The 27,834-nt window shown below is 36.4% G+C and overlaps 1 protein-coding gene across 4 annotated transcripts in view; it reads right to left on the reverse strand.

The window, feature by feature from the left end:
- Positions 1 to 27,834, reverse strand: part of ARHGAP5 (Rho GTPase activating protein 5) — a 79,245-nt gene that overhangs the window by 4,388 nt on the left and 47,023 nt on the right. For all 4 annotated transcript variants that reach the window (XM_032242585.1, XM_032242586.1, XM_032242587.1 and 1 more), the window contains exons 4-6: positions 9,861 to 9,938; positions 6,196 to 6,327; positions 3,795 to 3,900 (exon numbers count right to left, since the gene is read on the reverse strand). In XM_032242585.1, coding sequence (XP_032098476.1) covers positions 3,795 to 3,900; positions 6,196 to 6,327; positions 9,861 to 9,938 — 316 coding nt within the window. The remainder of the gene's footprint in view (positions 1 to 3,794; positions 3,901 to 6,195; positions 6,328 to 9,860; positions 9,939 to 27,834) is intronic.

Raw genomic sequence — 27,834 nt, forward strand, 5'->3', positions numbered from 1 at the left:
TCTTTTTTTTTTTTTTTTTTTTTTTTTTTTGACACAGAGTCTTGCTCTATCAGCCTGGCTAAACTGCAATGGCATAATCTCCGCTCACTGAAATCTACCCCTCCTGGCAATTCAAGCAATTCTCCCTCCCCAGCCTCCAGAGTAGCTAGGATTACAGGTGCTAACTACCATGCCCAGCTAATTTTTGTATTTTTAGTGGTGAAGGGGTTTCACCATGTTGGCCTTGGTCTCAAACTCCTGATATCAAGTGATCCACCCATGTCAGCCTCCCAAAGTGCTGGGATTACAGGTGTGAGCCACCATGCCTGGCCAGAACAATCTTTTTAATCTTTCAGTATCTTGTTTATCAATTTCATTTGAAGGATAACTCTGAGTTTATAACATTTGCCACCTTAAAATTCTTATGGATTAACAATTTATGGTTATACATTTATGAACCAATTTACATCTAGTCCTTTAAACCTAAGAAAGAATTTCTACCATTATCTTTAATAAACAAGAAACGTAAGAGGCAAATCTTGGACTATAATTACAAATTATTACACTGAGAAGGATCTTAGTGAGTTTACCAGCGCCTTCATCTCACACATAAAGACCACAATTCAGAAGTATGCAGGAACCACGCATGGTAACTCATGCCTATAATTCCAGCATTTTGGGAGGCCAAGTCAGGTAGATTGCCTGAGGTCAGGAGTTTGAGATCAGCCTGGCCAGAAGTGGTGAAACCCTGTCTCTACTAAAAACACAAAAATTAGCCAGGCATGGTGGTGCGCACCTGTAACCCCAGCTACTCAGGAGGCTGAGGCAGAAGAATCTCTTGAACCCAGGAGGCAGAGGTTGTAGTGAGTGGAGATTATGCCACTGCACTCCAGTCTGGGCAACGAAGCAAGACTCTGTCTCCCCACCACTCCAAAAAAAAGCATGCAGGGAAGCATGAAAAATCTTAAATTTTATGGTTCAAAAAAATTTTCACTTGAAAGCAATAGAAAAAACCCGCAAATACAGAAGTTGCTAATTTAATGTCAAGTATGTGGCTTACTTACAAACATGTATTATATGATAAAAGTCATAGCTATTTGTTAAAAGACTAAATTAGAATATTCAGAATAAAAATAGCTTTTTGTTAAAAGATGCAAAGTGACTACTAGGCCCAGTCTGGTGTTTCTATGTAGTACACAAGTGCTAGTTTCTGCAAATACCTATAAAGTTGAAAGATGTAAGGGTATGGGCATCAGGTCTAACTAAAGAGTCAGAAAGTACGAAAAAAGGGTACTAAATCAGTTAAAGGTGAGGGTGGCTAGGGAAGGTTTCCTGAAAGAGGTAATGTTTGAGTTGAGTCAAGGATGATAGGCATGAGAAGAATGGTAGGAAGAAAAAAGGGAAATTCGGTTAAAACAGTGGTTAGTGTGTATCAGAACTTCCTGGAGGGCTTGTTAAAACAGCTTGCTGTGGAGAAACTTCTGGTTAACTGTTACTAGTTTAATATAGCAGACCTTACTTGGTGTGTCGGGGAAAAGGTAAAGAGATGTAAACAAAGTCAGAACCAGATCACTAAGTATTAAATAATTTGGATTTTATCCTAAGGAAATAGGGTGCTATCTAATCAGATGTGATCTTTACAGAAAGATCTTTTACAAAGATCATTACAGCGTCAGGATCAAGGGAAGATCAGAAGGGAAAGTAGGCAGAGAAAGAACTCCATTACAACTAAACTGGAGGCCCCTAAATAAGAAATGATAAAGCTTGAACTAAAGCAGTGGCAAGGGAAAGAAAGTAGAAAAACAATTAGGAGAAAAAACTGATTTGACACTCACTGGATGTGAAGAGTAAAAGAGAATATACCAAAGAATAACACCATAGATTAATTTTTACAACCTTTTTGATTTGCCAGTCATCCATTATACATTTATATTTGTTTTTCTCCCATACTAGAATGTAAACTCATGAGTATTTGGTTCACTGCTATGTCCCTAAGCACTTAGCACAGTGCCTGGTATTATCCAATTACAGTCTGCTTGAATGTTCTTTCTAAAATTTAAGTCTGATTATATATTCCATTGTTCTACTCTCCAGTGTCCCATATCACTCAGAGTAACACAGAGAATCATACTATGCTTCTTCCATTAAGAAAGCCTTCCCCTCCCTAGCACTTTGAGAGGTTGAGGCTCACAGATCGCTTGAGCTCAGGAGTTGAAGATCAGCCCGAGCAACATGGCAAAACCCCGTCTCAAACAAAAATACAAAAATAAGCCGCGTGTGGTGGCACCTGTCTGTGGTCCCAGCTACTCGAGAGGCTAGGGCAGGAGGATCACTTTGGGCAGAGGTTACACTCCACCCTGGGTGACAGAATGAGACTTCATCTCAAAGGAAAAAAAAAAAAAAAGAAAAAAAGAAAGCCTGCCCAAAAAAATGTCAGCTGAACTCAACAGTATACTTAGGGATATGTGATTTACATTTTGCATTCTGAAGCAATCTCTTTATCTTGTTAATAAAACATTTTAAGGAATATTAACCAATGTTTACAGCTATAATGTTTACTATCATTATAGTATAAAATTGTGTTAACATTTCTTATAATCTTTCCCTATGAAAATACCAGCATACATAACATTGTAGTGTAATTAGTGAAACTTCCTTTTTAGAAAAGTACAATGCTATATGACTGGTTGGTGGTATGGACCACACTCTGAATAGTTCTGTCCCTCTTCCCATACTGACCCTTATCTTTTACTCTGCCCATCCTTCACTCTGTTCCAATCACAGAGGCCTCTTTGCTATGCTTCTGGCTGTATTGTTAACTGCTTTAGAGCCCTTCTGGAATACAGTCAGTATGTAAAAATAATGCTGATGGTGGGCCAGTACTGATTCTTTGAACATGCTTGGCCCTTTGCCGATGAAGTCAGACACTCTTCTTTCAGTTAGACAATAAACCATCCCTACAATCCATATCGGACAAGGTCTCCTATTTATAGTGCCCTGTGCACATCTGTTGCCACACCACCAGCATCTCATATAGCATTGTACTTTTCAAAAAAGGAAATTCCACTAATTATACTACAGTATTATGTATGCTGGTATTTTCTCAGGGAAACATTGTAAGAAATGTTAACACAATTTTATAGTAATTTTACTAGTAATAGTAAGCTTTAAACATTACAAATAATATTTAATAAATTATTATTTTATTAAAATATTTTAAGAGGTACAGGCTAAAATGTACTTGGTTTCGGTGTTGATACTATTAGTTACAAAAAAAAACAAAAAGCTGTAGTTCATTAAAATGCCAGTAGAAAATATTATGAAGAGGAGACTTTTGAAAAAATTAGTATAAATACTAATAATTCCATTTAGTCCTCAGAACAACTTCGTGAAGTGTTGTTATTCTCATCTTTATAGTTAAGGCAATCAAGACTTAGCAAGAATACGTAATTTGCCCAAGGTCACAGGACTAGCAATTTTTCAAACCAAATCCTTTTCCAATTCCAGATAATTTCCAATAACCAGATAATTGATCTGGTTAATTATCGAAGTGTCATTTCATAACTAAAATTCTAAGATCCTACAGAGAATGTGGTAAAAAAAGAAAATATACTTGCCACTCATGCTATTTATATAATCATTACATGTACAAAACTTATCTCATCTTTTTAGATATAAATTAGAAAACCAAAATTCAACTGTATGTTTAGTCTGAGTCCTCTTTTCCGTTAATTATCCAATTTATAAAGTTTACATGTTTGAAATGTGTAGTGCAATTTATTTGCCAAAAAAAGCCCTAAAAAAAATAAAAATACCTGTTTAGATGTGTTATCACGTATCTGAATACATCATAGTTTACAGGATGAAATTTCTTAACAATTTCTTTCAAGGCATGAAGACGTTCTGTTTTATCCAGGATTTCTGTAAAATTAAAACAGTGAAGAATTTTTATCAAAAATATTTGATAAAGCTTCCTGCTGTATTTACTATAACAATCAAAAATGTGTTTAAAGCATATTAAGACAGGTAAGCAAAATCAAGTAACACGTTCTAAAGCAGCAGTCCCCAACCTTTTTGGCACCAGGAACCAGTTTCGTGGAAGACAGTTTTTCCACAGATGGGTGGGGAGATGGTTTTAGGATGATTCAAGTGTATTACATTTATAATTAGATTCTCATAAGAAGTGTACAACCTAGATCCCTTGCATGTACCCTTCACAGTAGGTAGGGTTCCTACTCCTATGAGAATCTAATGCCGCTCCCGATCTGACAGGAGGTGGAGCTCGATTTCACTCACCCACCTGCTCACCTCTTGCTGTGTGGTGTGGTTCCTAACAAGCCAGGCTGTGTGGCCTAGGGGTTGGGAAGCCCTGTTCTAAAGAATCTGCTAAATTATCTAAATTAAGAAATCACTTCAACTAACATTATCTATTTCTATTAATGTTATTGTTGACTACTATAGCTTTTTAATAAGGAAAGCTAATCACTGAAGATCAAAGTGGCTCAGCACTGACAAAATGAGAAATGGTATTTTGGCAATTTACATAACTAAATATTGATTCAGAATTAACTACTTACAAATCTGTTAGGCTCTTAACAGTCATGCTACAGAGACTAACTATTTCAGGCTTTATGGGCACACTTACTCAACCCTGTGTTGCAGCACAAAAGCAGTAACAGACATGCAACAAATGGGAGTGGCTATATTCCAATAAAACTTCTGAAATTTGAATTCCATATAATTTTAATGTGTCATAAAATTTTCTTTTTTTTTTCTTGGTGTAAAACCAATTCTCAGCCCAAAAGTCTGCCAAAAACTGGCAATAGCCTAAATATGGCCCTTGGCCCATAGGTTTGTCTATACTACAATTACTTGTAATCCATTTTGCTTATAAAAGATTTTCCTTTACAGGCAATGTAAGTATTTAACTTAGTTACTCTCCAAATCTATGCAATTATGAAACACAGTAATTGAAACGTGACCCTGAAATAAATGAGATAAGAGTGTTTTCCTCCTTTTCCTTATTTTGGAGACCAGTGTGTATACCCCACATCATTATGGTAACATAATTGAGTACTACTAACAAAATCTCATTTGTTACATATTACTTCTAAATCAGCTCTCAAAAATTTCCTAAGTAGGAAAGTTCTGAGGTCAATAGCTAAGAAAATCTAAGCTATCGATTAAATCATTTTCCCACTTTACCTGAGAGTATGGTATGTGTAAGGCAACTATAGCTTATGACAATATACTGAATTTAAAAAAAAAAATCACTGAGAACTTTAAAATAATCAGAACTATAATGAAGTAGTCTCACTTAAAAGAATCTGAAGACTTGCAACCCAAAGGAAATAGTAGAGTGAAGTATTCAGCAACTACCTTAAGTTTTTGCCACTGAAAAATCATGTGGATTAAACTGATGCCCAAACAGACTTTAGGTCTCATATTCCAGGTAAATGAATATCTGTTTACTGGAAACATCTGAATGAATGTTGCCAAAGTAGGAATAAATAATAAATAAGTATTCATGTTCTTTCCCCAAATGACTTACAACATGTGGTCTGCTATGGTTTGAATGTGTACCCCAAAGTTCTTGTGTGGGAAACTTAATCCCCAAGGCAACAGTGTTGAGAGGTGGGATCTTTAAGAAGTGACTACATCATGAGGATTTTGTCTTCATGAATGGATTAATGCTGTTATCTCTGGAGTGAATTAGCTATTTTGGGAATGAGGTCCTGATAAAAGGCCCTCACCAGATGAGGCCTCCTTGATCCTGAACTTACAAGCCTCTAGAACTGTTAAGAAATAAATTATTTTATAAATTGTGCAGTCTGTAGTATTCTGTTACAGCAACACAAAACAGTTAAGACAATGCCAAAGTAAATTTCTTTGACTTATAATTTGAAGGATTTAATTTTCTTACAATGCCCTTAAGTTTGAATTAAAAACACAAACATCAAACTTCTAGAACAATGATTTTCTAACCTCTAGGAGCATTTAAGTTGCCTAGGGGGCTAGGTAAAACAGAATATTCCTGGAGGCAATCTCCGGGGATTCTGATTTAAATTTAGAGGAAAATACCTTTAAGAAATAGAGTTCTGGTAAGCTAATTTTTATTAGCTACATATTCTAGTACATGACGATTTTAACACTTAGCAATCAATATCCAAAAACTGCCATTATCACCCCTCTCATAAAAAGGAAGTTTATACTTACTTGCTGCTTCCAGTAGCTCTGGATGAAGAGAATATGGAATTAAAGGATCTGGCAGATCTGCAAAGAAAGCTTTAAGAGCTCCAGCTACAGCATTTACTGTTACTTCCATTGACACGAGATTGATATTATGATCTACAAGACAAAAATTAAATAAATTATATAATAAAACTTTATTATAAAAGTAAGCTAAATGGTTACTTCTAAATCAAAAGATAGCTTTAAGTCTTGGCCACTTTTCTTTTTCTTTTTTCTTTTGGGATGAAGTTTCACTCTTGTTGCCCAAGCTGGAGTGCAGTGGTGCAATCTCACCTCATTGCAACCTCCACATTCCAGGTTCAAGTGATTCTACAGCCTCAGCCTCCCAAGTAGCTGGGATTACAGGCACCCGCCACCATGCCCAGCTAATTTTTTGCATTTTTAGTAGAGACAGGGTTTCACCACTGTTGCCCAGGCTGGTCTCGAACTCTTGACCTCAGGTGACCCACCTGTCTCGGCCTCTCAAATTGCTGAAATTACAGGGGTGAGCCACTGCACCAGGCCCCACTTTTCTTTTTAGGCTGACAAACTACAGAGATCAGGGAAAAGACAACCACGCAAGAAGTCTTTTCTGTTAGTAAAAAAAAAATGCTGTTAGGCTTATTAGTATATTGGGGAACTTTACTAATATCTATCTTTGTTTGTATACATAGCTATTTAAAAGAGGCCGCAAGAGGCAAATGATGAGTACTTGTTGTCCCAGCTACTCGGAAAACTAAGGTGAGAGAATCACTTGAGTCCAGAAGTTTAAGTTCAGCCTGGGCAACATAGTGAGACCCTGTCTCTTTGGGACCAAAAAAAAAAAAAAGAAGCCATACGTAACTAGAAAGACAAAAGAAATATGCATACAGGTTGATCCGAAACTTGTTCACTGGAACATTTTGTATCTGGGATGATAACTGCTAAGTAAAATGGACATATTCCACAATTTGAAAAAGATCCAAAATCCAAAATACTTCTGGGCCCCAAGAATTTTGAATAAGGGATGCTCAATTTGTATAAATTCGAATTTGGACCTTTTAACTTTACAGTTTAAAATTTTATGTAAAATGGTTTAAATTTACATAGTGAAGTTCTGACTGAAAAAAAAATCAAGAATGGAACATACTAAAGGTATATCATAAGGTTAATTTGCTATCAGTAAGTCATTTTAATATAAAAATATAGATCAGCAAAAAGAAAAAAAATTTTCCCATCACCTACAGAGAAATGCTGTTTATACGTTAGCATGTTTCCTTTCAGCCTTTTTCTGCTCATTAAAAAAATTGTCAAACCAATTATTAACATTTTGTCCTATATAAACAATTTTAATGGCTGTAAAATATTTCCTTAGATTATATAATTTACATAATATTCTATTACAGAAAATTTACATTTATTTCATTTAAATATATTACAATAATATAAAAATGATATGATACTATGCTTTAATACATATAAGCTTGTTTCCTTAGGCTACATTCTTTGTGGTAATAGCTAACCAATGAACATATTAATATGGTGCTCGGACAGAAAACCCTTCATATGCATTACCTCATTATCCTCACAGTTACTCTCATCACTCCCATGCTAGATATGAAGAAATTGAGATTTAGTAAGATTAATTTGCCAGGGGCACAAAAATACTGGCAGGACCAAAAAAACAAAATCAAACTCAAGAGCCTTGGTATTAACTACAACCATGCATTCATTATTGGAAGTGAAATTCTATCAACTTAATATCATTAAGTCTAAACAGTTTTTTAAACACATACACTTTCTGTCTATATATATTTTTCCTTTTTCTTTTGAGATGGAGTCTCTCTGTCACCCAGGCTGGAGTACAGTGGTATGACCTCATTTCACTGAAACCTCCGCTTCCTAGGTTCAAGTGATTCTCCCACTTCAGCCTCCTAAGTCATTGGGATTACAGGTGTGCACCACCAAGGCTGGCTAATTTTTTGCATTTTACTAGAGACAGGGTTTCACCATGTTGCCCCAGCTGATCTTCAACTCCTGAGCTCAGGCAATTCACCCACCTCTGCCTCCCAAAGTGCTAGAATTACAGGTGTGAGACACTGTGCCTGGCCAAATTTTTTAAAACCGGATACCAGACTACATAATACTCTTTGGCAACAAGGTGCATTGTTGTATACGCTCAGACACACATTACTCAACAACTGACGTTTTGCCACTTCAAGAGACAAAAATCTTTATTTTACACGCCTTCTTAGTATTCATTCTACTTATTAAACCCGTGTGGTATTCCCCCAAAACCCTTTTAAAAAAAACTAACAATACTGCAAGCAAGAGCCTTGTAAGTATATCTTAGCATATTTATGCAAAAACTTCTGCAACAAATTCCAAGAAGTGAAATTTGTCTAGCAAAGCTATCTGAATCCTGATATTTACAACTGCCTCTCAAAGGCACCTACAACCAACAGTGTACAAGATACATGTTTACCCATGCTCTACTAACAATTCTCTTCATTCTAATAAAACGAATAAACATAATCTTTTTGTTTTAATTTTTATCATTAATAGAGGCTAAGCACATTTTCATTTATTTATTGGTTGCTCTCTTCTGATGTGAATTACTTAAGCTAGGTATGTCACACCCTGTTTTAGCCACACTGTCATACAGAATTTTTACATTTTTGTAAAATTTTAACATGTACATAGTCCAGTCTATCATCTAGTTCATGCTTTTTAGGTTTCATATCAAGTTTAGGCTTTTCTCTACTCCAAGACTATGAAAATATTCACTCATTTTTCTCCCTAGTACTTATGGTTTTCATTTTTTACATTTAAATCTTTAACTGTATATAGAATGTACTTAAAGTAGAAAATTCATCTTTTTTATCCCTAATGGCTAAGATGTCAATCAATTATAAGTCAAATTATTGCTTTTCTAAATCTGACAGATTTATATAGGTACAGTCACAGTCTTTTATTTGTATGACAGTTTAATGTATTAGGAATATGAAATTTGGAAAGAAACTAAGAGTATATGGACCATAAAATATCTAATCTTACATCAAAATATTTTACAGTATTCCCTTCAGTCTTGGTAAAAGACAGTTTCGCATTATTTCTTTTTTTATTTTTATTTTTTTAGTTTTTTAGTTTCTCATTATTTCAAAAACAAAATCTATTCTACTGCATTCCATTCCTTCCGGGCCTGAGGGACTTTGCTTCAATAATGAATGGCTGCTTTTCCAGTACCTCCTTTCTTACTTACTAAATCCTTTTCTGTCTTCATATTTACATGAAAAACACATACAGTATTGTATTTTCATGATTCAACTGTCTTTCGTTTTCAATCTTTTCTTCTATTGCAAATGTATTTTAAAAGTTTCATATCATCTACTTCCTCTTATAAATCCCTAGTACTGAGGCCCCTGAATTCAAAGGCTCTAAAGTAAACAGTGACTTCCTTGCTAGTATAAAAACAATAGACTTTCTCTAGCTGTTCTGCACCTTTATTGTGATATCTATTCGACTTAGTGCTTCTAATCCTACTTTGAAACCCTCTCTCTTCAACATCCATATCCTTAGGAAGTTTTCAAATGAAAATCAATCTTCCAACCACGAATTCTAATAAGGGAAACATAAAATGACAATTTTATTTCACATAATTATCTTCTTACCCTGATCAAACTGCTTTTGAATATTGTCTTGGTCAGTTTTGTTCCCGCTAACACGGTAGAGTCCTTCGGTACATAACCCTAAGAGAATGAAGAAATATACATACTTTAATAAACACATATACATGGCTGGGTACAGTGGCTCATGCTTATAATCCCAACACTTTGGGAGGCTGAGGTGGGACAACTGCTTGATAAAGGAGTTTGAATCCGGCCTGGGCAAAAACACAAACAATAAACAAAAACTTAGCTGGGCGTGGTGGCACTTGTAGCCCTAGTTACTCGGGAGGCTGAGGCAGGGGATCACCTGAGCCTGAAAGGTCAAGGCAAGAGATCAAGACCTGTCTCCCAAAAAATACCCAACCAACCAAACAAAAAAACCCATAAATTACCAATAACAACGAATGCACTTAATCTTATGTATAGCTTAGTTACAAATTTATAGTGGTAAAATATTTTAAGATAGTATTTTTTGAGCATTTAAAAAAAGCAAGTTCTTAATGGACTACCTTCTATTTTAAACCATTTAGCACATTCAGCTCCAGGCAAAATGAATAGACTTATTTCTTCCTACTCTCCCACTAAATACAGCTAAAAATCCTGAACCCAACATGTAAAAAATCAAACCTAAGTAGTCTGTGAATGGTGGAGAGAAGGTGGACAAGCTAATGACCTAGTAAGAAAGGCATGACAGTTGGTTCCCTCATTTTTGGGGGGTCAGGGAGACGCTCATATCGTGACTGGGCACTAGAGAGGCCTGCAACCCGGAAATACTAATGAATAACAACAACAACAAAACATCTCAAACTAACAAAAACAAAAAACCTAACAACAACAGCAACAAGAAAAGTTTGCTTTCCCTAGTGAAAGGATTAGAAGAGGTATAGACTAGCAAGACAAAAAAACCTTTTTAACTGTAATTGCCCTACTCAAGCCACAAAGCATGGAATCCCTCCTCACTCTTGTCAGTGGAGGCCAACTTGGAAGCCTAGACTTCTACCTCTGCTAATCTTAACAAGGAGCTCTTTACCCTTTCTCAACTGTCAGCAGCAGCTGAGTGGAGAGTCACCAATCTCAGGTAAGAAACGCCCTACCAGCCAAACACAGTGACTCATGCCTGTAATCCCAGCCCTTTGGGAGACCGAGCTGGGTGGATCACCTGAGGTCAGGAGTTCGAGACCAGCCTGGTCAACATGGTGAAACCTTGTCTCTACCCAAAAAAAAAAAAAAAAAAAAATAGCTGGGTGTGGTCGTGGGTGCCTATAATCTCAGCTACTTGCGAGGCTGAGGCAGGAGAATTGCTTGAACCTAGGAGGCAGAGGTTGCAGTGAGCCAAGATTATGCCACTGCACTCCAGCCTGGGTGACAAAAGTGAGACACTATCTCAACAACAACAACAAAAAGAGATGCTCTACCTACCCCACCATGCTATTATTAGTGAAGGCCAGTGGAAGCCAACAGGGAGTCTGAACTTCCACTCCCACACATTGCAGACCCTCTCCCTTACACCTTCAGGTGTAATGTCAGAGGAGGCCTGCTAAAAGAGATTTAAGTAATATTCAAAAGTCTCAGAACATGATATCCATAGTGTCTATGATACAGTAATAAAACAAAAATCCCTCATATATTAAAAAAAAAAAAAAAAAAGTCAACTTGAATAAATGACATTTAACAGACACCAAACACAAAGGTGGCAGTTACGGAATTATTGAACAGGTCTTTAAAGCAGTTATTATAAAATACTTCAATGAGCAATTATAAACACAAACATGAAAAAACAGGAAGTTTCAGCAAAGAAACAGAATATATAAGAAAGAGCTAAATGGAAATTTTAGACCAGAGTGGTGGCTCAAGATCAGCCTAGCCAACATGGTAAAACCCCACCTCTACTAAAAATACAAAAATTAGCTGGGTGTGGTGGTAGGTGCCTATAATCTCAGCTACTTGGGAAGCTGAGGCAGGAGAATCACCTGAACCCAGGAAACAGAGGTTGCAGTGAGCTGCGATCACACCACTGCACTCTAACCTGGGTGACAGAGTGAAACCCCTTCTCAAAATAAATAAATAAATGGAAATTTCAGAAGAAATACAGTGACAGACACAACTCACCAAATGGGCCCAACAGTGAGATAAAGATGACCCCACCCCCCCCCAAAAAAAAAAAAAAAAAAAAAAACTGAACTTGAAGATAAATCAATAAGAATTACCCAATTTAAAGCCAGGCACAGTAGCTCACACCTGTAATCTTACGTACAAAATAACTATACCTCACTGTTCTCTATATAATATTTATCCTGACTTTGTGAATGTCAATAAAAAATTCTTATTAAAACATTTCTTCCTCATTGACATGTTCCCTGCTATCTCCAATTAGAAGCATTTTTTTTCTTCCTTTGAACTCTTGTAGCACTTTATCTATAGCTCTATTACCACTCAGTAAAAGTCATAGCAGTACCTTTACATTCCCAGGGTTCTTCAAACAGTGCAGAGGTTCTCAGCTGCGGGCATACTGCACCTCAGGGAACACTTAATAATGCCTAGGGACATTTTTGGTTGTCAAAAGTGGAGGAGGGCCATCTAACAGCAGAGGGCAGGACGATGTTAAAGATCATCCTAGAATGCACAGGACAGCCTCTAACAGCAAATAATTAAATATCCTCACATGTCAATAATGCTGAGGTTGGGAAACCCCTTCCACAGTGATAAACATCTATTATTATTTGTTAAATGGAGACTATAAGGCCCTATCCACACTAAAATCTTGCCCTTTACTCACTATTAACAGTGATTTGAAAAAACAAAAACATACACTAAATTACATAGATGTGCATTATCCAAGTTTTATGTGGCTTTAAATCACCCAAAGTATCTATACTGGACCTCCAAGCAATAAAGGGATTATAAACCTATCCAAATATTGCCAAATTAATATAAAATTTTAGTAACTTAAAACATTGTCTTTTAACCATTGTTTTTCCCTTTCATTAGAAAAGGTCACTATCCCTTAAGTAACCCAGAATATTACTGTTATCTGAGTTTCAGAATGGCCTAAGTTCTATCTGAGTTGTTAACAGATATAAAACCAGGGTTTCACTGCCTGTTCCATTTCACCTTCAGGTGCAATAATTATTTAAGTCATATAATAGATTACAAAGGTTAACAGAGATGCAAGGTGTGTAAATAATCCACAAATTTGATAAACATGTCCATGGGGCATGATGTCATCAAAAGTGGTAGAGAAGAGGGCTCAGTCCCCCAACAAAAGTGACTAATGAGCTGCCAAAAGGGTAGGAATCAATGTTTGCAGAACTCTGGAATCTACTAAAAATTATGCCAGCTGTAGTCTTGGTGAAGAAAGAAGGTTTAAATTACCTACCATTCCCTATACCCCAGATTAGTGACAATCATGAGGACAGTAGCCTGCACTGTGGGTGCAGGTTACAAATGCCAGACAGAGCAATACGAACCTTATTCTGAAAGAACTGTGGTAGTGGATTTCAACCTGTCTGTTGGCTCTCTGAAGGAAAAGTACAAGGGCTTGCCTTTGTTTCACCCACAAGACTTGGAAAGTGTTATTTAAAGAAACTAACAAATCACCACCAGGTGAATAGAACTGACTTCAGTGGCAACAAATGACAAAGAATGCAGACTTTACAAAAATAGTTTATAGAAGTCTCTAAACAAACAAACAACAAAATCCACACACAGCAAAAGCAGACCTTGGTGAGGGTAAAGAATCTCATTTTCCAGAGCTGCCATATTGTAATCTTTTAAGCATCTTTCTTTTTCAACAAAAAAAAAAGGCATATAAAGAAACAAGAGGGTAGAGTTTATTACAGGAATAAAAGAAATTCAGAGAAACTGTCCACAATGAAACCCAGTTGTTGCACTTAGTAGACAAAGACTTTAAATCAAAAGATTAAAAAAAAAAAATCACAAAGAGAACCAAAAACAAAAACCATATGATTATCTCAATAGATTCAAAGACCTTTGACAAAATTCAACAGCCCTTTATGTTAAAAACCCTCAATAAACTAGGTATTGATGGAAAGTATCTTAAAACAATAAAAGCTATTTACAACAAATCAACAGCCAACATCATACTGAATGGGCAAAAACGGGAAGCATTCCCTTTGAAATCTGGCACTAGACAAGGATGCCCTCTCTCACCCCTCCTATTCAATATAGTATTGGAAGTTCTAGACAGAGAAATCAGGCAAGAAAAAGAAATAAAGGGTATTCAATCAGGAAAGGTGGAAGTCAAATTGTCTCTATTTGCAGATGACATGATTGTATATTTAGAAAACCCCATCGTCTCAGCCCAAAATCTCCTGAAACTGATAAGCAACTTCAGCAAAGTCTCAGTATACAAAATCAATGTGCAAAAATCACAAGCATTCCTATACACCAATGACAGACTTAAAGAGAGCCAAATTAAGAACAAACTGCCATTCACAATTGCTACAAAGAGAATAAAATACCTAGGAATACAATTAACAAGGAACGTAAAGGACCTCTTCAAGGAGAACTACAAGCCACTGCTCAATGAAATAAGAGAGGACACAAACAGATGGAGAAACGTTTCATGTCCATGGTTAGGAAGAATCAATATCATGAAAATGGCCATATTGCCCAAAGTAATTTACAGAGTCAATGCTATCCTCATCAAGCTACCAATGACCTTCTTCACAAAACTGGAAAAAGCCACCTTAAACTTCATATGGAACCAAAAGAGAGCCCACATAGCCAAGTCAATTCTAAGCAAAAAGAACAAAGCTAGAGGCATCACGCTACCGGACTTTAAACTATATTACAAGGTTACATTAATCAAAACAGCATGGTACTGGTACCAAAACAGGCACAGACCAATAGAACACGACAGAGGCCTTGGAGGCAACACCACACATCTACAACTATCCGATCTTTGACAAACCCGACAAAAACAAGCAATGGGGAAAGGATTCCCTGTTTCATAAATGGTGTTGGGAAAACTGGCTAGCCATGTGCAGAAAGCAGAAACTGGACCCCTTCCTGACACCTGACACTAAAATTAAGTCCAGGATTAAAGACTTCAACATAAGACCTAACACCATAAAAACCCTAGAAGAAAATCTAGGCAAAACCATTCAGGACACAGGCGTAGGCAATGACTTCATGACCAAAGCACCAAAAGCATTGGCAACAAAAGCCAAAATAGACAAATGGGGCCTAATCAAACTCCACAGCTTCTGCACAGCAAAAGAAACGGTCATTAGAGTGAATCAGCAACCAACAGAATGGGAAAAGAGTTTTGCAATCTACCCATCTGATAAAGGGCTAATATCCAGAATCTACAAAGAACTAAAACAGATTTACAAGAAAAAACAAGCCCATTCAAAAGTGGGCAAAGGATATGAACAGACACTTTACAAAAGAAGACATATATGAGGCCAAGAAACATATGAAAAAATGCTCATCATCACTGGTCATTAGAGAAATGCAAATCAGAACTACATTGAGATACCATCTCACGCCCGTTAGAATGGCGATCGTTAAAAAATCTGGAGACAACAGATGCTGTAGAGGATGTGGAGAAATAGGAACACTTTTACACTGTTAGTGGGAGTGAAAATTAGTTCAGTCATTGTGGAAGACACTGTGGCGATTCCTCAAGGACCTAGAAATAGAAATTCCATGTGACCCAGCAATCCCATTACTGGGTATATATCCAAAGGATTATAAATCATTTTACTATAAGGACACATGCACACGAATGTTCATTGCAGCACTGTTTACAATAGCAAAGACCTGGAACCAACCCAAATGTCCATCGATGACAGACTGGACAGGGAAAATGTGGCACATATACACCATGGAATACTATGCAGCATAAAAAACGATGAGTTTGTGTCCTTTGTAGGGACGTGGATGAACCTGAAAACCATCATTCTCAGCAAACTGACAAAGGAACAGAAAAAACACTGCATGTTCTCACTCATAGGTGAGTGTTTAACAATGAGAACACTTGGACACAGGGAGGAGAGCATCACACACTGGGGTCTGGGTCTGTAGGGGGCAAATAGGGGAGGGAAAGCAGGGGGTGGGGAGTTGGGGAGAGATGGCATAGGGAGAAATGTCAGATACAGGTGTTGGGGAGGAAGGCAGCAAATCACACTGCCATGTGTGTACCTCTGCAACAATCTTATATGTTCTTTTCAATTTACCCAAAAACCAAAAATAAAAAAAAAAAAAAATAAGCTATCAGCTAAAAAAAAAAAAAAAAATCACAAAGAGATAAAGGAAACCATGAACAAAAAACTAAAGGAAAGCAGGAGAATGATGACTCAAAGAAGTGAATATCAATAAATACAGAAATTATAAAAAGACCCTAAATAGAAATTCTGCAATTGAAAATTACAATAAATGAAAACTTCACTGGAGTGGTTAACAGGGACATGAGCAGGCAGAAGGAATAACCAGTGAACTTAAAGACTGGTTGAGACCACCCAATCTGAGGAACAAAGAGAAGTGAACAAGAAAACAAGAAACAAGCAACTATCACATATAAGATATATTCAACAAGATTAACAGCCTATTTGATCTTCAGAAACTACGGAGGTTAGAAGGCAGAATGATATACTTAAAGTGGTAAAAGAAAAAAAAAAACCCTGCAAACTAAAAATTCTGTGTCTAGCAAAGCTACGCTTCAAAAATGAAGGAGAAATTAATATACTATCATATAAAACAAAAGTTGACAGAGTTTATCACTAGCAGACATGTCCTACAAGATATGATAAAAAGAGTTAAAGAAGTTCTCTAAGCTGAAATGAAAGGGCACCGGACAGTAACTTGAAGCCATAAAAAAATAAATAACCAATGTTACGGCAGCTAGATAGGCAAGTATATAAGCCAGCAGTAGTATTTCATTTTTTATTTATAACTCCTTTTTGTCCTATGATTTAAAAAGTACATAAAAGAATAATTACAAGTCTATGTTAATGGGCATAAAATGCATCAAGGTATAATTTCTGACAACAACAAGAAGGGGAAATGAAGCTGTAAAGGAGCAGTTTTTGGACACTTTTGAAACGAAGGTGCTTTCAATTAAAACATGATTATTATTAAGATATTAACTGTAATCTGCAGGTTAATGACTAAAAAAATACTTTGAAATCTCCTATTAAGACAGAGATTGGGATAATGGATAAAAGAGAAAAACAGCATCCAACTATACACAATCTACAAGGCAATCACTGTAGAACCAAAGATACAAATATGCTGAACAAAAAAGGATAGAAAAGTATATTCCATATAAATAGTGATTAACGAGACAGTGAGGGTAGCTATTCTAATATCAGAAAAAATAGACTTCGAGATAAAATGTGTTATAAGACCACAGAAGGACATTAAACATCAATAACAGGGAGAATCCATCAGTAAGATATAATTATAAACATACATGTACTTAACAAGAGTCCAAAATATATGAGGCAAAAACTGACAGAACTGAAGGAAGAAATAAACATTTGAAGTATAAAAGTTGGAGACGGCCGGGTGCGGTGGCTCAAGCCTGTAATCCCAGCACTTTGGGAGGCCGAGGCGGGTGGATCACGAGGTCAAGAGATCGAGACCATCCTGGTCAACATGGTGAAACCCCGTCTCTACTAAAAATACAAAAAATTAGCTGGGCATGGTGGTGCGTGCCTGTAATCCCAGCTACTCAGGAGGCTGAGGCAGGAGAATTGTTTGAACCCAGGAGGCGGAGGTTGCGGTGAGCCGAGATGGCGCCATTGCACTCCAGCCTGGGTAACATGAGTGAAACTCCGTCTCAAAAAAAAAAAAAAAAAAAAGTTGGAGACTGTAATAGTCCACTGCAATAACAACCAGAATTAGACAAAAGATTACCAAGGAAAACAGAGACTTGGAACATCATAAACCAATTAGACCAAACAGACATATAGAATACTCCACCTAACAACAGCATAATATACATTCTCTTTAAATGCACATGTAACATTCTGGAAGACAGACCATATGTTAGGCCACAAAACAAGTTTAAATAAATTTTAAAGGTCTGAAATAATACAGAGTATGTTCTCTGATCACAAGGGAATGAAACCAGAAATAAATAACAAAAGGAAAATTAATAAATATATAAAAATTAAACAACACATTTTTAATAGCCAACGGAACAAAGAAGAAATTACAAATAAAATTAGGAAATACTTTGACATGAACAAAAAGAACAATATACCAAAACCTAAAGATTTCATTAAAAAAGCCTTCATTAAAAAAGATTTCAACTTTAAGGAACTAGAAAAAGATAAAGCTAAACCCAAAGCTAGCAGAATGAAGGAAATAATAAAAATTAATATGGAGATAAAATAGAAAGTAGAAAAACAAAAGGGGGAATCAAACAAAACCAAAAGTTGGTACCCTAAAAAGATCGATTAAATTGACAAACTTTTAGCTAGATTTACCAAGGAAAAAAAGAGAAGACTCCGGTTACTCAAATCAGAAATAAAAGATAGACATTACTACTGAAATATAGAGATGATAAAAAAATTACAAGAAAATACTATGAACAATTGTATATCATCAAATTAGATACGTTAAATGAAATAAACAACTTTTTAGAAATATAACAAATACCAGAACTGATTCAAGAAGAAATAGAAAATCTCAACAGGTCTATAACAAACAATGAGATTGATTTAGTAATCAAAAGCTCACAAAAACAAAAAAGCCCAATATAAGATGGTTTCACTGAAGAATTATGCCAAACCCTTAAAAATTATTAGCAATAACTGATCTTAAACTCTTCTAAAAAACAGAAGAGAAACATTTCCCATGAGGCTGTCATTACCCTAATGCCACAGCCAGATTAAAAATACGAAGTGAAAACTATAGGCCAATATCACCTACAAATATAGATTTAAAAAATCTTCAACAAAATACTATGAAACCAAATCAAGCAGCATATTAAGAAGATTATTCATCATGACCAAGTAGGATTTATCCAAAGAAAGCAAGGGTGGTTTGATATATGGAAAACAATTAGTCTGATAAACCACATTAATAGAACAAATGGGGGGGGAACCATATGATCATCCCAATTGATGTAGAAAAAGCATTTGAAAAAATTCACCACCCTTTCACGATAAAACCACTTAAACTAGAAGCATAAGGTATCTTCTTCAACATGATCAAGGACATTTATGAAAACTCCACAGCTAATATGCTTATTAATATACTTAATATTAGTAATAATATACTTATTAGCTGTGATGAAATATGGTGAAAGAATCAAAGTTTTCCCTTAAGAACAAGAACAAAATAAGTATGTCTGTTTTTGCCACTTCCATTTAACATTATACTGGAGTTTTAGGCAAGAAAAAAATACATGATATCCAAGTTGGAAAAAAATGAAGTAAAATTATCCCTGTTTACAGATGACATGACTTACACGCAGAAAATCCTAAAGAATCCACAAAAAATACTAGTAGAACTGATTAGGTGAGGTGACTCATGCCTGTAACCCTAGCACTTTGGGATGCTAAGGCAGGTGGATTACTTGAGCTCAGGAGTTTGAGACCAGTCTGGCCAACATCGTGAAACCCCATTTCTACAAAAAATACAACTAGCCGGGTATGTCAGTCTGCACCTGTAATCCCAGCTACTTGGGAAGCTGAGGCAGGAGACTCCATCTCAAAACAAAAACAAAAACAAAAACAAACAAACAAATAAAAAAACCTAGTAAATACAAAATTCAGCAAAGCTGCAGGTTACAAGATCAACACATAAAAGTTAGTTGTATTTTTATAACCTAGCAATGAGCAATCTGAAGATGAAATCAAGAAAACAATTCCATTTACAACAACACCCAAAAGAATAAAATACCTAGGAATAAATTTGACTAAGGAGGTACAACACTTGTACAATGAAGATGATAAAATAGTGTTTACAGAAACTAAATAACTAACTAAAAGATACCCTGTATTTGTGGATTGGAGAGCTAAACATTTTTTAAATGGCAATTTCTACCCAAATTGATCTACAGATTCAATGTAATTTTTATCACAATCCACTGTCTGTTTTTGCAGAAATGGAAAGGAAAATCCTCAAATTCACATGCAATTGCAGGAAACCCTGTAGCCAAAGGAATCTTGAAAAAGGAGAAAAAAAAAAAACAACAAAAAAACCCCAAACAATCTATGCTTTCTGATTTCAAAATGTTCTACAAAATTACAGTAACCAAAACAGCATGGTACTAGCAAAGGTACATATAACACACAGATCAACGGAATAGAATTGAGAGTCCAGAAATAAACCCATATATCTCTGGCCAACTGATTTTCAACAAGGATGTCAAGACCATCTAATGAGGGAAGGATACTGTTTGCAATAAATAGTGCAGAGACAGCTGAATATCTACATGTCTAAGAACAAATTTAGATCTCTACTTCATACTACATACAAAAATATATTAAACACTTAAATATAAGAGCAAATCCTATAAAACCTAGGGATAAAGGAAAAAGTGATAAATCTTCATGACCTTGCATTTGCCAATACATTCTTATTTACGATACTAACATAAGCAACAAAATATATCCATTTAAAAATAAACCACTAAAATTTAAAACTTTTATACATTAAAACATATTATCAAGAAAGACAACCTACAGAATGGGAGAAAATATTTGCAAATCATTTACCTAATAAAAGTCCAGTACTAGGAATATACAAATAACCTCTTACAACTCAAGAAAAGATAACCAAATTTTAAAAGGGCAGAAAACTTAAAAAAATAAAAACTTCTCCAAAGAAGATATACAAATGGCCAAAAAGCACATGAAAAGATGCTCAACATCATTAGTCAACAGGGAAATGGAAATCAAAATCACGGTGAGGTATTACTTCATATTTACCAAAGTGGTCATAATTTAAAAATGGAAATCAGCAAATGTTGGTGAGGATGTGAAGAAACTCAAACGCATGTACACTGCTGACAAGAATATAAAGTGTAGCTGCTGTAGAAGACAATGCGGTGGTTCTCTACTAAGCCAAACATAGAATTACCATATGATCCAGAAATTCCACTCCTAGGCATATACCCTCAAAAACTCAAAACAGGTATTCAATACTTATACACAGATGTTCACAGCAGCATTATTCACAATAGCCAAAAGAATGAAAACAATCCAAATATTTATCAATGAATACATGGATAAATGTAGTATAGCTATATAATAAAATTTATGTCATAAAAAGAAATGACGTATTGATACAAGCTATAATGAGGATTATCTAAATAATATGCTAAATGAAAGAGTCATACACGGAAGGTCACATTTTGTGATTTCAGAATATGAAATACCCAGCATGGGCAACTTATAGAGAAAGCAGATTGGTGGTTGCCAGGGCTGTGAGAGGAGTGAATTGAGGAATGACTGTTTAATGGGTACAGGATCTCTTTTTGGAGCAATTAAAATGCTTTACAACCAGAGGTGATGGTTGCACAAAATTAGTGAATGTACTAAATGCCTCTGAATTATACACTTTAAAATGGTTAACCTTATGTTACATAAATTTTACTCAAAAAAAAAAAAAAAAATGCTAAAAGCATGCTGGGAAGGAAAAAACAAAACCAGAACTAGTAGTATATAAGCTTATTAAACCTAATAGATCCCACTGAATTGAAAGTACATTCTTATTGTTTGATATAAGTATAAGGACTACAGGAGGAGGTCCGTGAGTAAATAGTAAAAATCATATTTCAAGAAAACTGCACAATGCAATATGCATTTTAACACAGTAAAACATACCATACATAAATCAGTTATCAAAAAATTATTTGATTATTTCTTTGGTAATGTAAAATTAAGAATTAACTAGGCTCTATGCTCAATACACTGTATTCATCAGATACTCTCTTCTGGACATTTGGAATTAGAATTCAAAGATATCAGGTTAGGTTTAGCATGTGATTAAAACTTAGACCTAAAAATTGGCAGTGAGTGGTGGCTTGCACCTGTAATCCCAGCACTTTGGGAGGCCAAGGAGGGTGGATCATCTGAGGCCAGGAGTTTGAGACCAGCCTGGCCAACATGGTGAAACCCTGTCTCTACTAAAAATACAAAAATTAGCTGGGTGTAGTGGTGTGTGCCTGTAATCCCAGCTACTCGGGAGTCTGAGGCAGGAGAATTGCTTGAACCCGGGAGGCAGAGGTTACAGTAAGGTGAGAACACGCCACTGCACTCCAGAATGGGCAACAGAGTGAGACTCCGCCTGAAAAACAAAAAACAAAAAACATAAACCTTAAAATGTAGGATTTGTGAACAGACTGGGTAATTCCAGACAGAGAAAAGACAAGAGAACTAAAAAGAGAACACTGCCTGGTTCTGGCCCACTAGATGAGTTGCTTTCAGCTTCTCTAAGATATCTTTTTTCCAGTTAAATGTATTTTTTTGCATTAGTGTTTGCTGACTAGTAACCAAAATAATTTAAACCAAAAAAGCCTTAATTCCTGGGTAATGCAAGTTTTGTCTTTTTTCTTTCTAGGCATTCAATACTTTTAAGTAGGAAAAACATTTGGGAGTGAGGAGACAACTGGATTGGAAGGAACAATATAAATGCTATATAATGAATCTTAATGTGTTAATGACTGTAAAACAAATGTTAAGACAAATATTGCTAGAGATGGACAAGAACGGACAATTAATGGGATGTGGGCACAATGGGTGCAAAAGAAAACAGATTAATGAGATACCTGAGCCTGGACAACTGGGAGAATGAAACTGGCATTATCAGAAAGAGGAAAATCAAAAGAACGAAGTACTTTGGGGGAAGATGAGCTGCATTTTAATATCATTAAGTCCAAGATATTGCATCCACATAGAAATGTTCAGTAGGCAGTTAGAAATATAGGAACACTCTGGAATGTGAGAGATAAAGATCTGGGGCTGGATGCGGTGACTCACACGTGTAATCTCAGCACTTTGGGAAGCTGAGGCGAGTGGATCACAAGGTCTAGAGATCGAGACCAACATGGTGAAACTCTGTCTCTACTAAAAATACAAAAATTAGCTGGGCCTGGTGGCACACGCCTGTGGTCCCAGCTACTCAGGAGGCTGAGGTGGAAGAATCGCTTGAACCCAGGAGGTAGAGGTTGTAATGAGCTGAGATTATGTCACTGCACTCCAGCCTGGTGACAGAGACTCTGTCTCAAAAAAAAAAAAAAAAAAGATCTGGGAGTCATTATTATAAATGTGATGGCCCAGGCCCAATAGCAAATATAATTAAGAGATGCATAAATGACATCAACATTAAATGGAATGGCTATAAATTAGTCAAATTACTTAAAAATGTACTTAGGAGAAGCAGAAGAGATAAATACATGAAGGCATTCTATGATGAGACATTGTGACATATTTTTATTTGAAACAAAATTTAATGTTCCTTAAATACCCACTATATGGTGTGTTTAGAGAGTACCTATGTGTGATACAAGACAAAATATATTGTCCCTGATGCTGTACAGTTCAACAGGCCAGCTATTTTGAGTTTTAAAACAACAGCTGAAGTAAATGTGTTCATGATGTTTTTAACAATGCATTACTAATGGGGCTTCACTTAAACTAAGTGAAGTGAGATTTTTTTCACATGTTAAAAAGCTGATAGGGATGAAGTACCATCAATAGAGCAAGAGTTTGTAGCAGTGATACTTGACATTTCAGGAACAATGTCATTAGATGAATAAGATGAAAAGCTATATTTTCTTTTCTCAATTTCCCAAAAAAGAGTTTCTTAAATTCCAAGTGGGAGGGGGATATATATTATTACAACTTCAGTATACTGAACTAAAATGCATCACTACTTTCTAGCCAAATAAAATTTAAGAATATTCTGCAAAAAAAGGCTTTGAATTTTCAAAAAATATTAAGACAGGAAAACATACACTCAAGGTTAGAAAACTATTCTAGATTTAAGAAGACTGTGGCTCAAGCCTGTAATCCCAGCACTGTGGGAGGCTGAGGCGGGTGGATCACGAGGTCAAGAGATCGAGACCATCCTTGTCAACATGGTGAAACCCCGTCTCTACTAAAAATACAAAAAATTAGCTGGGCATGGTAGTGCGTGCCTAATCCCAGTGACTCAGGAGGCTGGGGCAGGAGAATTGCCTGAACCCGGGAGGCGGAGGTTGCGGTGAGCCGAGATCGCCCCATTGCACTCCAGCCTGGGTAACAAGAGCAAAACTCCGTCTCAAAAAAAAAAAAAGAAGAAGAAAACTGAAGAAGTATAACAAGAAAAATAATGCATGATCTTTGGTTGGATCTTGGATTCACACAACAAAAAAGCCCTAAGAGGACACACATTGTTGAGACAAAAACTGGGAGAATTTGAATATAGACATTAGAATTATATCAATATTAAATTTCCTAAATATGGTTATTTATTTTGCAGTTATGTGAAGACAATGTCCTTGTTAGTGGGAGAATCTGTGCTAAATGAGTTAGGGGTGAAGTGTCCTGACATTTTTAATTGAATTTCACATTTTTAGCACCTCCCAAAAAGCTGAAGAACTGTGGTAAAAAGTTTAGTTGGTGAATCTAGGCAAGGGTAAACAAACACTCAATAATACTATTCTTTTTGTTTGTTTGTTTTTGAGACACAGTCTTTCTCTGTCGCCTAGTCTGGGTGCACTGGGTCAATCTCAGCTCACTGCAACTTCTTCCTTCCAGGTTCAAGTGATTCTCCTGCCTCAGCCCCCCGAGTAGCTGGGACTACAGGCACGCACTATCACATCCAGCTAATTTTTTGTATTTTCAGTAGAGACAGGGTTTTGCCATGTTAGTCAGGATGGTCTCGATCTCCTGACCTTGTAATCCACCGATGTTGGCCTCCCAAAGTGCTGGAATTACAGGCGTGAGCACTGCGCCCGGCCTCAATAATACTATTCTTGTAACATTTCTAAAGATCTCAAAATTTTGAAAAATGTGAGAAAATAAAGAAAAATGTGGTTATTTAAAACACACACACACACACACACACACACACACACACACACACACGCCCCGGGCTGGGCGCGGTGGCTCACGTCTGTAATCCCTGCACTTTGAGAGGCTGAGGTGCAAGGATGACTTGAGGTCAGGAGTTCGCGACCAGCTTGGTCAACAGATGAAAACCTGTCTCTACTTTAAAGAGGCCGAGGTGCAAGGATGACTTGAGGTCAGGAGTTCGCGACCAGCTTGGTCAACAGATGAAAACCTGTCTCTACTTTAAAAAAAAAAAAAAAAAAAAAAAAATTAGCCAGCTGTGATAGCAGGCGGCCGTAAACCCAGCTACTTAGGAGGCTGAGGCACGAGAATCCTTTGAACCTGGGAGGTGGAGGCTGCAGTAAGCCAAAATCACACCACTGCGCTTCAACATAGGGAAGACAGTGAGACTCTGTCTCAACAACAACAACAACAACAACAAAAATCCCTTATAAATGCAAGGGATTCAACAAACAAATTTACTAGGTAAATGGGAAATAGAAGATGATTAGTTAAGATGCTCAAGATATGTGGTTATATATTTCAGAGAGAGTCTCATTCTGTCACCCAGGCTGGAATGCAGTGTTGTGATCACGGCTCACTGCAACCTCGAACTCCTGGGATCAGGCAATCCTTCCACTTTGGCTTCCCAAAAGCACTGGTATTACAGGTGTGAGCCACAGTGGCTGAAAATATTGTCATACTGAAAATGAACTGCATGGTTTTTCTATAGCTATGATCCCCTGTTCTGGTCCAAACACAGTAACCACAGGGTTTAACCAAAGTTGAGGTTTTGCCAAGTGAGTAAAATGGTGGAAGTTTTGAGGAGGTACGCAAGGGAGTGAACACAAAAATGGATTGAGAAATATCCAGACAAGGTAGGGCAGGAGAAACAACGGACTGATATTTAGTGAAAAAGTGTTGTAGTGGTAAAAAAAAAAAAAAAAAAAAAAAAAAAAAAAGTGCAAGTTCTTAAAAGCATCTAGTGGGAAAGCTTAAGTTTAAACAAAGTTTTACTTAAGGAAGTTGTATTTACATTAGCAATAACACAAAGATTCACTCATCCATTTTCATCCTATATTGGTATGGTGAAACAACACAAAAGTTTTAGACCAATATACAGAAAATGCTATTAATGTTTATCCTTCCAATAACTTTTACCAGAAATATAACTGCTATGCCTTAAAGAAAGTCTCTATTTCTTTATAATTCATTTGTAATAGTGGGGCATTCCATATTAACTGCAACCACATGCAAATACAAATTTTGGCAAATAAAGTAATACTTTACCTATCTGGAATTTGGTCATCTGATCACCTACTCTATCATAACTGAAAAAATGGAAACAGAAAGGACAACGAAGGTTCAATAATGTCACAAAGCCTCTCCACTAAAATATATTATTTCACTTGTAAGAGAAACAACTTTGGTTTTTCCACAGATCCTATGTAACCTAATCAAAAGCACAATTTAACTCTGTCATATGTTTTCTTGACTCATAGCAGATTAGAAGTTGCAAACTGGAAAAGCAAAAATGAGGCATGCAGCAGCAGGAGACACACTGACAACAAAGCAGGAAGCTGAAAAACTAAAAATGCAGGAAAAAAATTTAGAAAGCGTTCTCTAACACAGAAATGCCTCAATAGATTCTGAAGATAGCACACTTTAAAAATCAGGGAACACAGTCATAAAATGTACCATTCTAAAAGTAGAAACACTTCCTAACTCCTATGAGGTCATTAGCATCCTGACATTAAAGCCAGACGAAAAAAAACAGATCAGTATCTTTTATGAATACAGATACAAAAGTCTTCAACAAAATACTGGCAAATAGAATCTAACAGCATATTAAAAGGATTATATAGCATAACTGCAAAAGCATTTATTCTCAGGAATGCAAGGGTGGTTTGATACAAGAAAAATCAACCCATGTAATACAACAATAAACGAACGAAAAGAAAAATCACATGATAATCTCAATTGACACAGAAAAATAGTCTAACAAAATCCAACACCCTTTCATAATAATAATAATTGTCATCACTCAACAAACTAGGAATGAAAGGTATTATGGGTTGAATTTTGTCTCCCAAAAAGACATGTTGAAGTCGTTAACCTCCATACCTCAGAAGGTGACCTTATTTGGAATAGGATCACTGCAGATGTAGTTAGTTATGGTAAGATGTGGTCATACTGGAGTAAGGTGGGGTCCTTAACCCAATACGACTGATGTCCTTATGAAAATAAAACAGAGACACACACGCACGTGCGCGTGCACTGTTGACACCTTGCTTTCAGACTTCTAGCTTTCGGCACTGTGAAAGAATAAATATCTGTGCTTTAAAGTTAACCACCTTGTAGGACTTCATTATGGCAGCCTCAAGAAAATAACACAGAAGGGAACTTTCTCAACATGGCAAAGAACATTAATGAAAAAAAAAACTCAGAGCTGATATCATACTACACAAGGAAAGAATAAAAGCTTCCCCTGAAATAAGAACAAGACAAGGGTGTGCTCCTTTCACAACTGCTATTCAGAGCTGCACTGGAAGTTCAAGCCACAGCAATTAGACAAGACAAAGAAATAGAAAGCATTTAGATTAGAAAGTAAAGGTATTACTATTCACAGAAGGCAAATATATATATACAAAACCCCAAATACAAAAAATAGAGCTAATAAGGGCCGGGCGCGGTGGCTCAAGCCTGTAATCCCAGCACTTTGGGAGGCCGAGGCGGGTGGATCACAAGGTCAAGAGATCAAGACCATCCTGGTCAACATGGTGAAACCTCGTCTCTACTAAAAAAAAACTACAAAAAAAAAATTAGCTGGGCATGGTGGCGCGTGCCTGTAGTCCCAGCTACTCAGGAGGCTGGGGCAGGAGAATTGCCTGAACCCAGGAGGCGGAGGTTGCAGTGAGCCGAGATCGCGCCATTGCACTCCAGCCTGGGTAACAAGAGCG

This window comes from Sapajus apella, unplaced genomic scaffold, assembly GCF_009761245.1.
Source record: "Sapajus apella isolate SASKATOON/1434 unplaced genomic scaffold, GSC_monkey_1.0 scaffold50, whole genome shotgun sequence".
Lineage (NCBI taxonomy): Eukaryota > Metazoa > Chordata > Mammalia > Primates > Cebidae > Sapajus > Sapajus apella.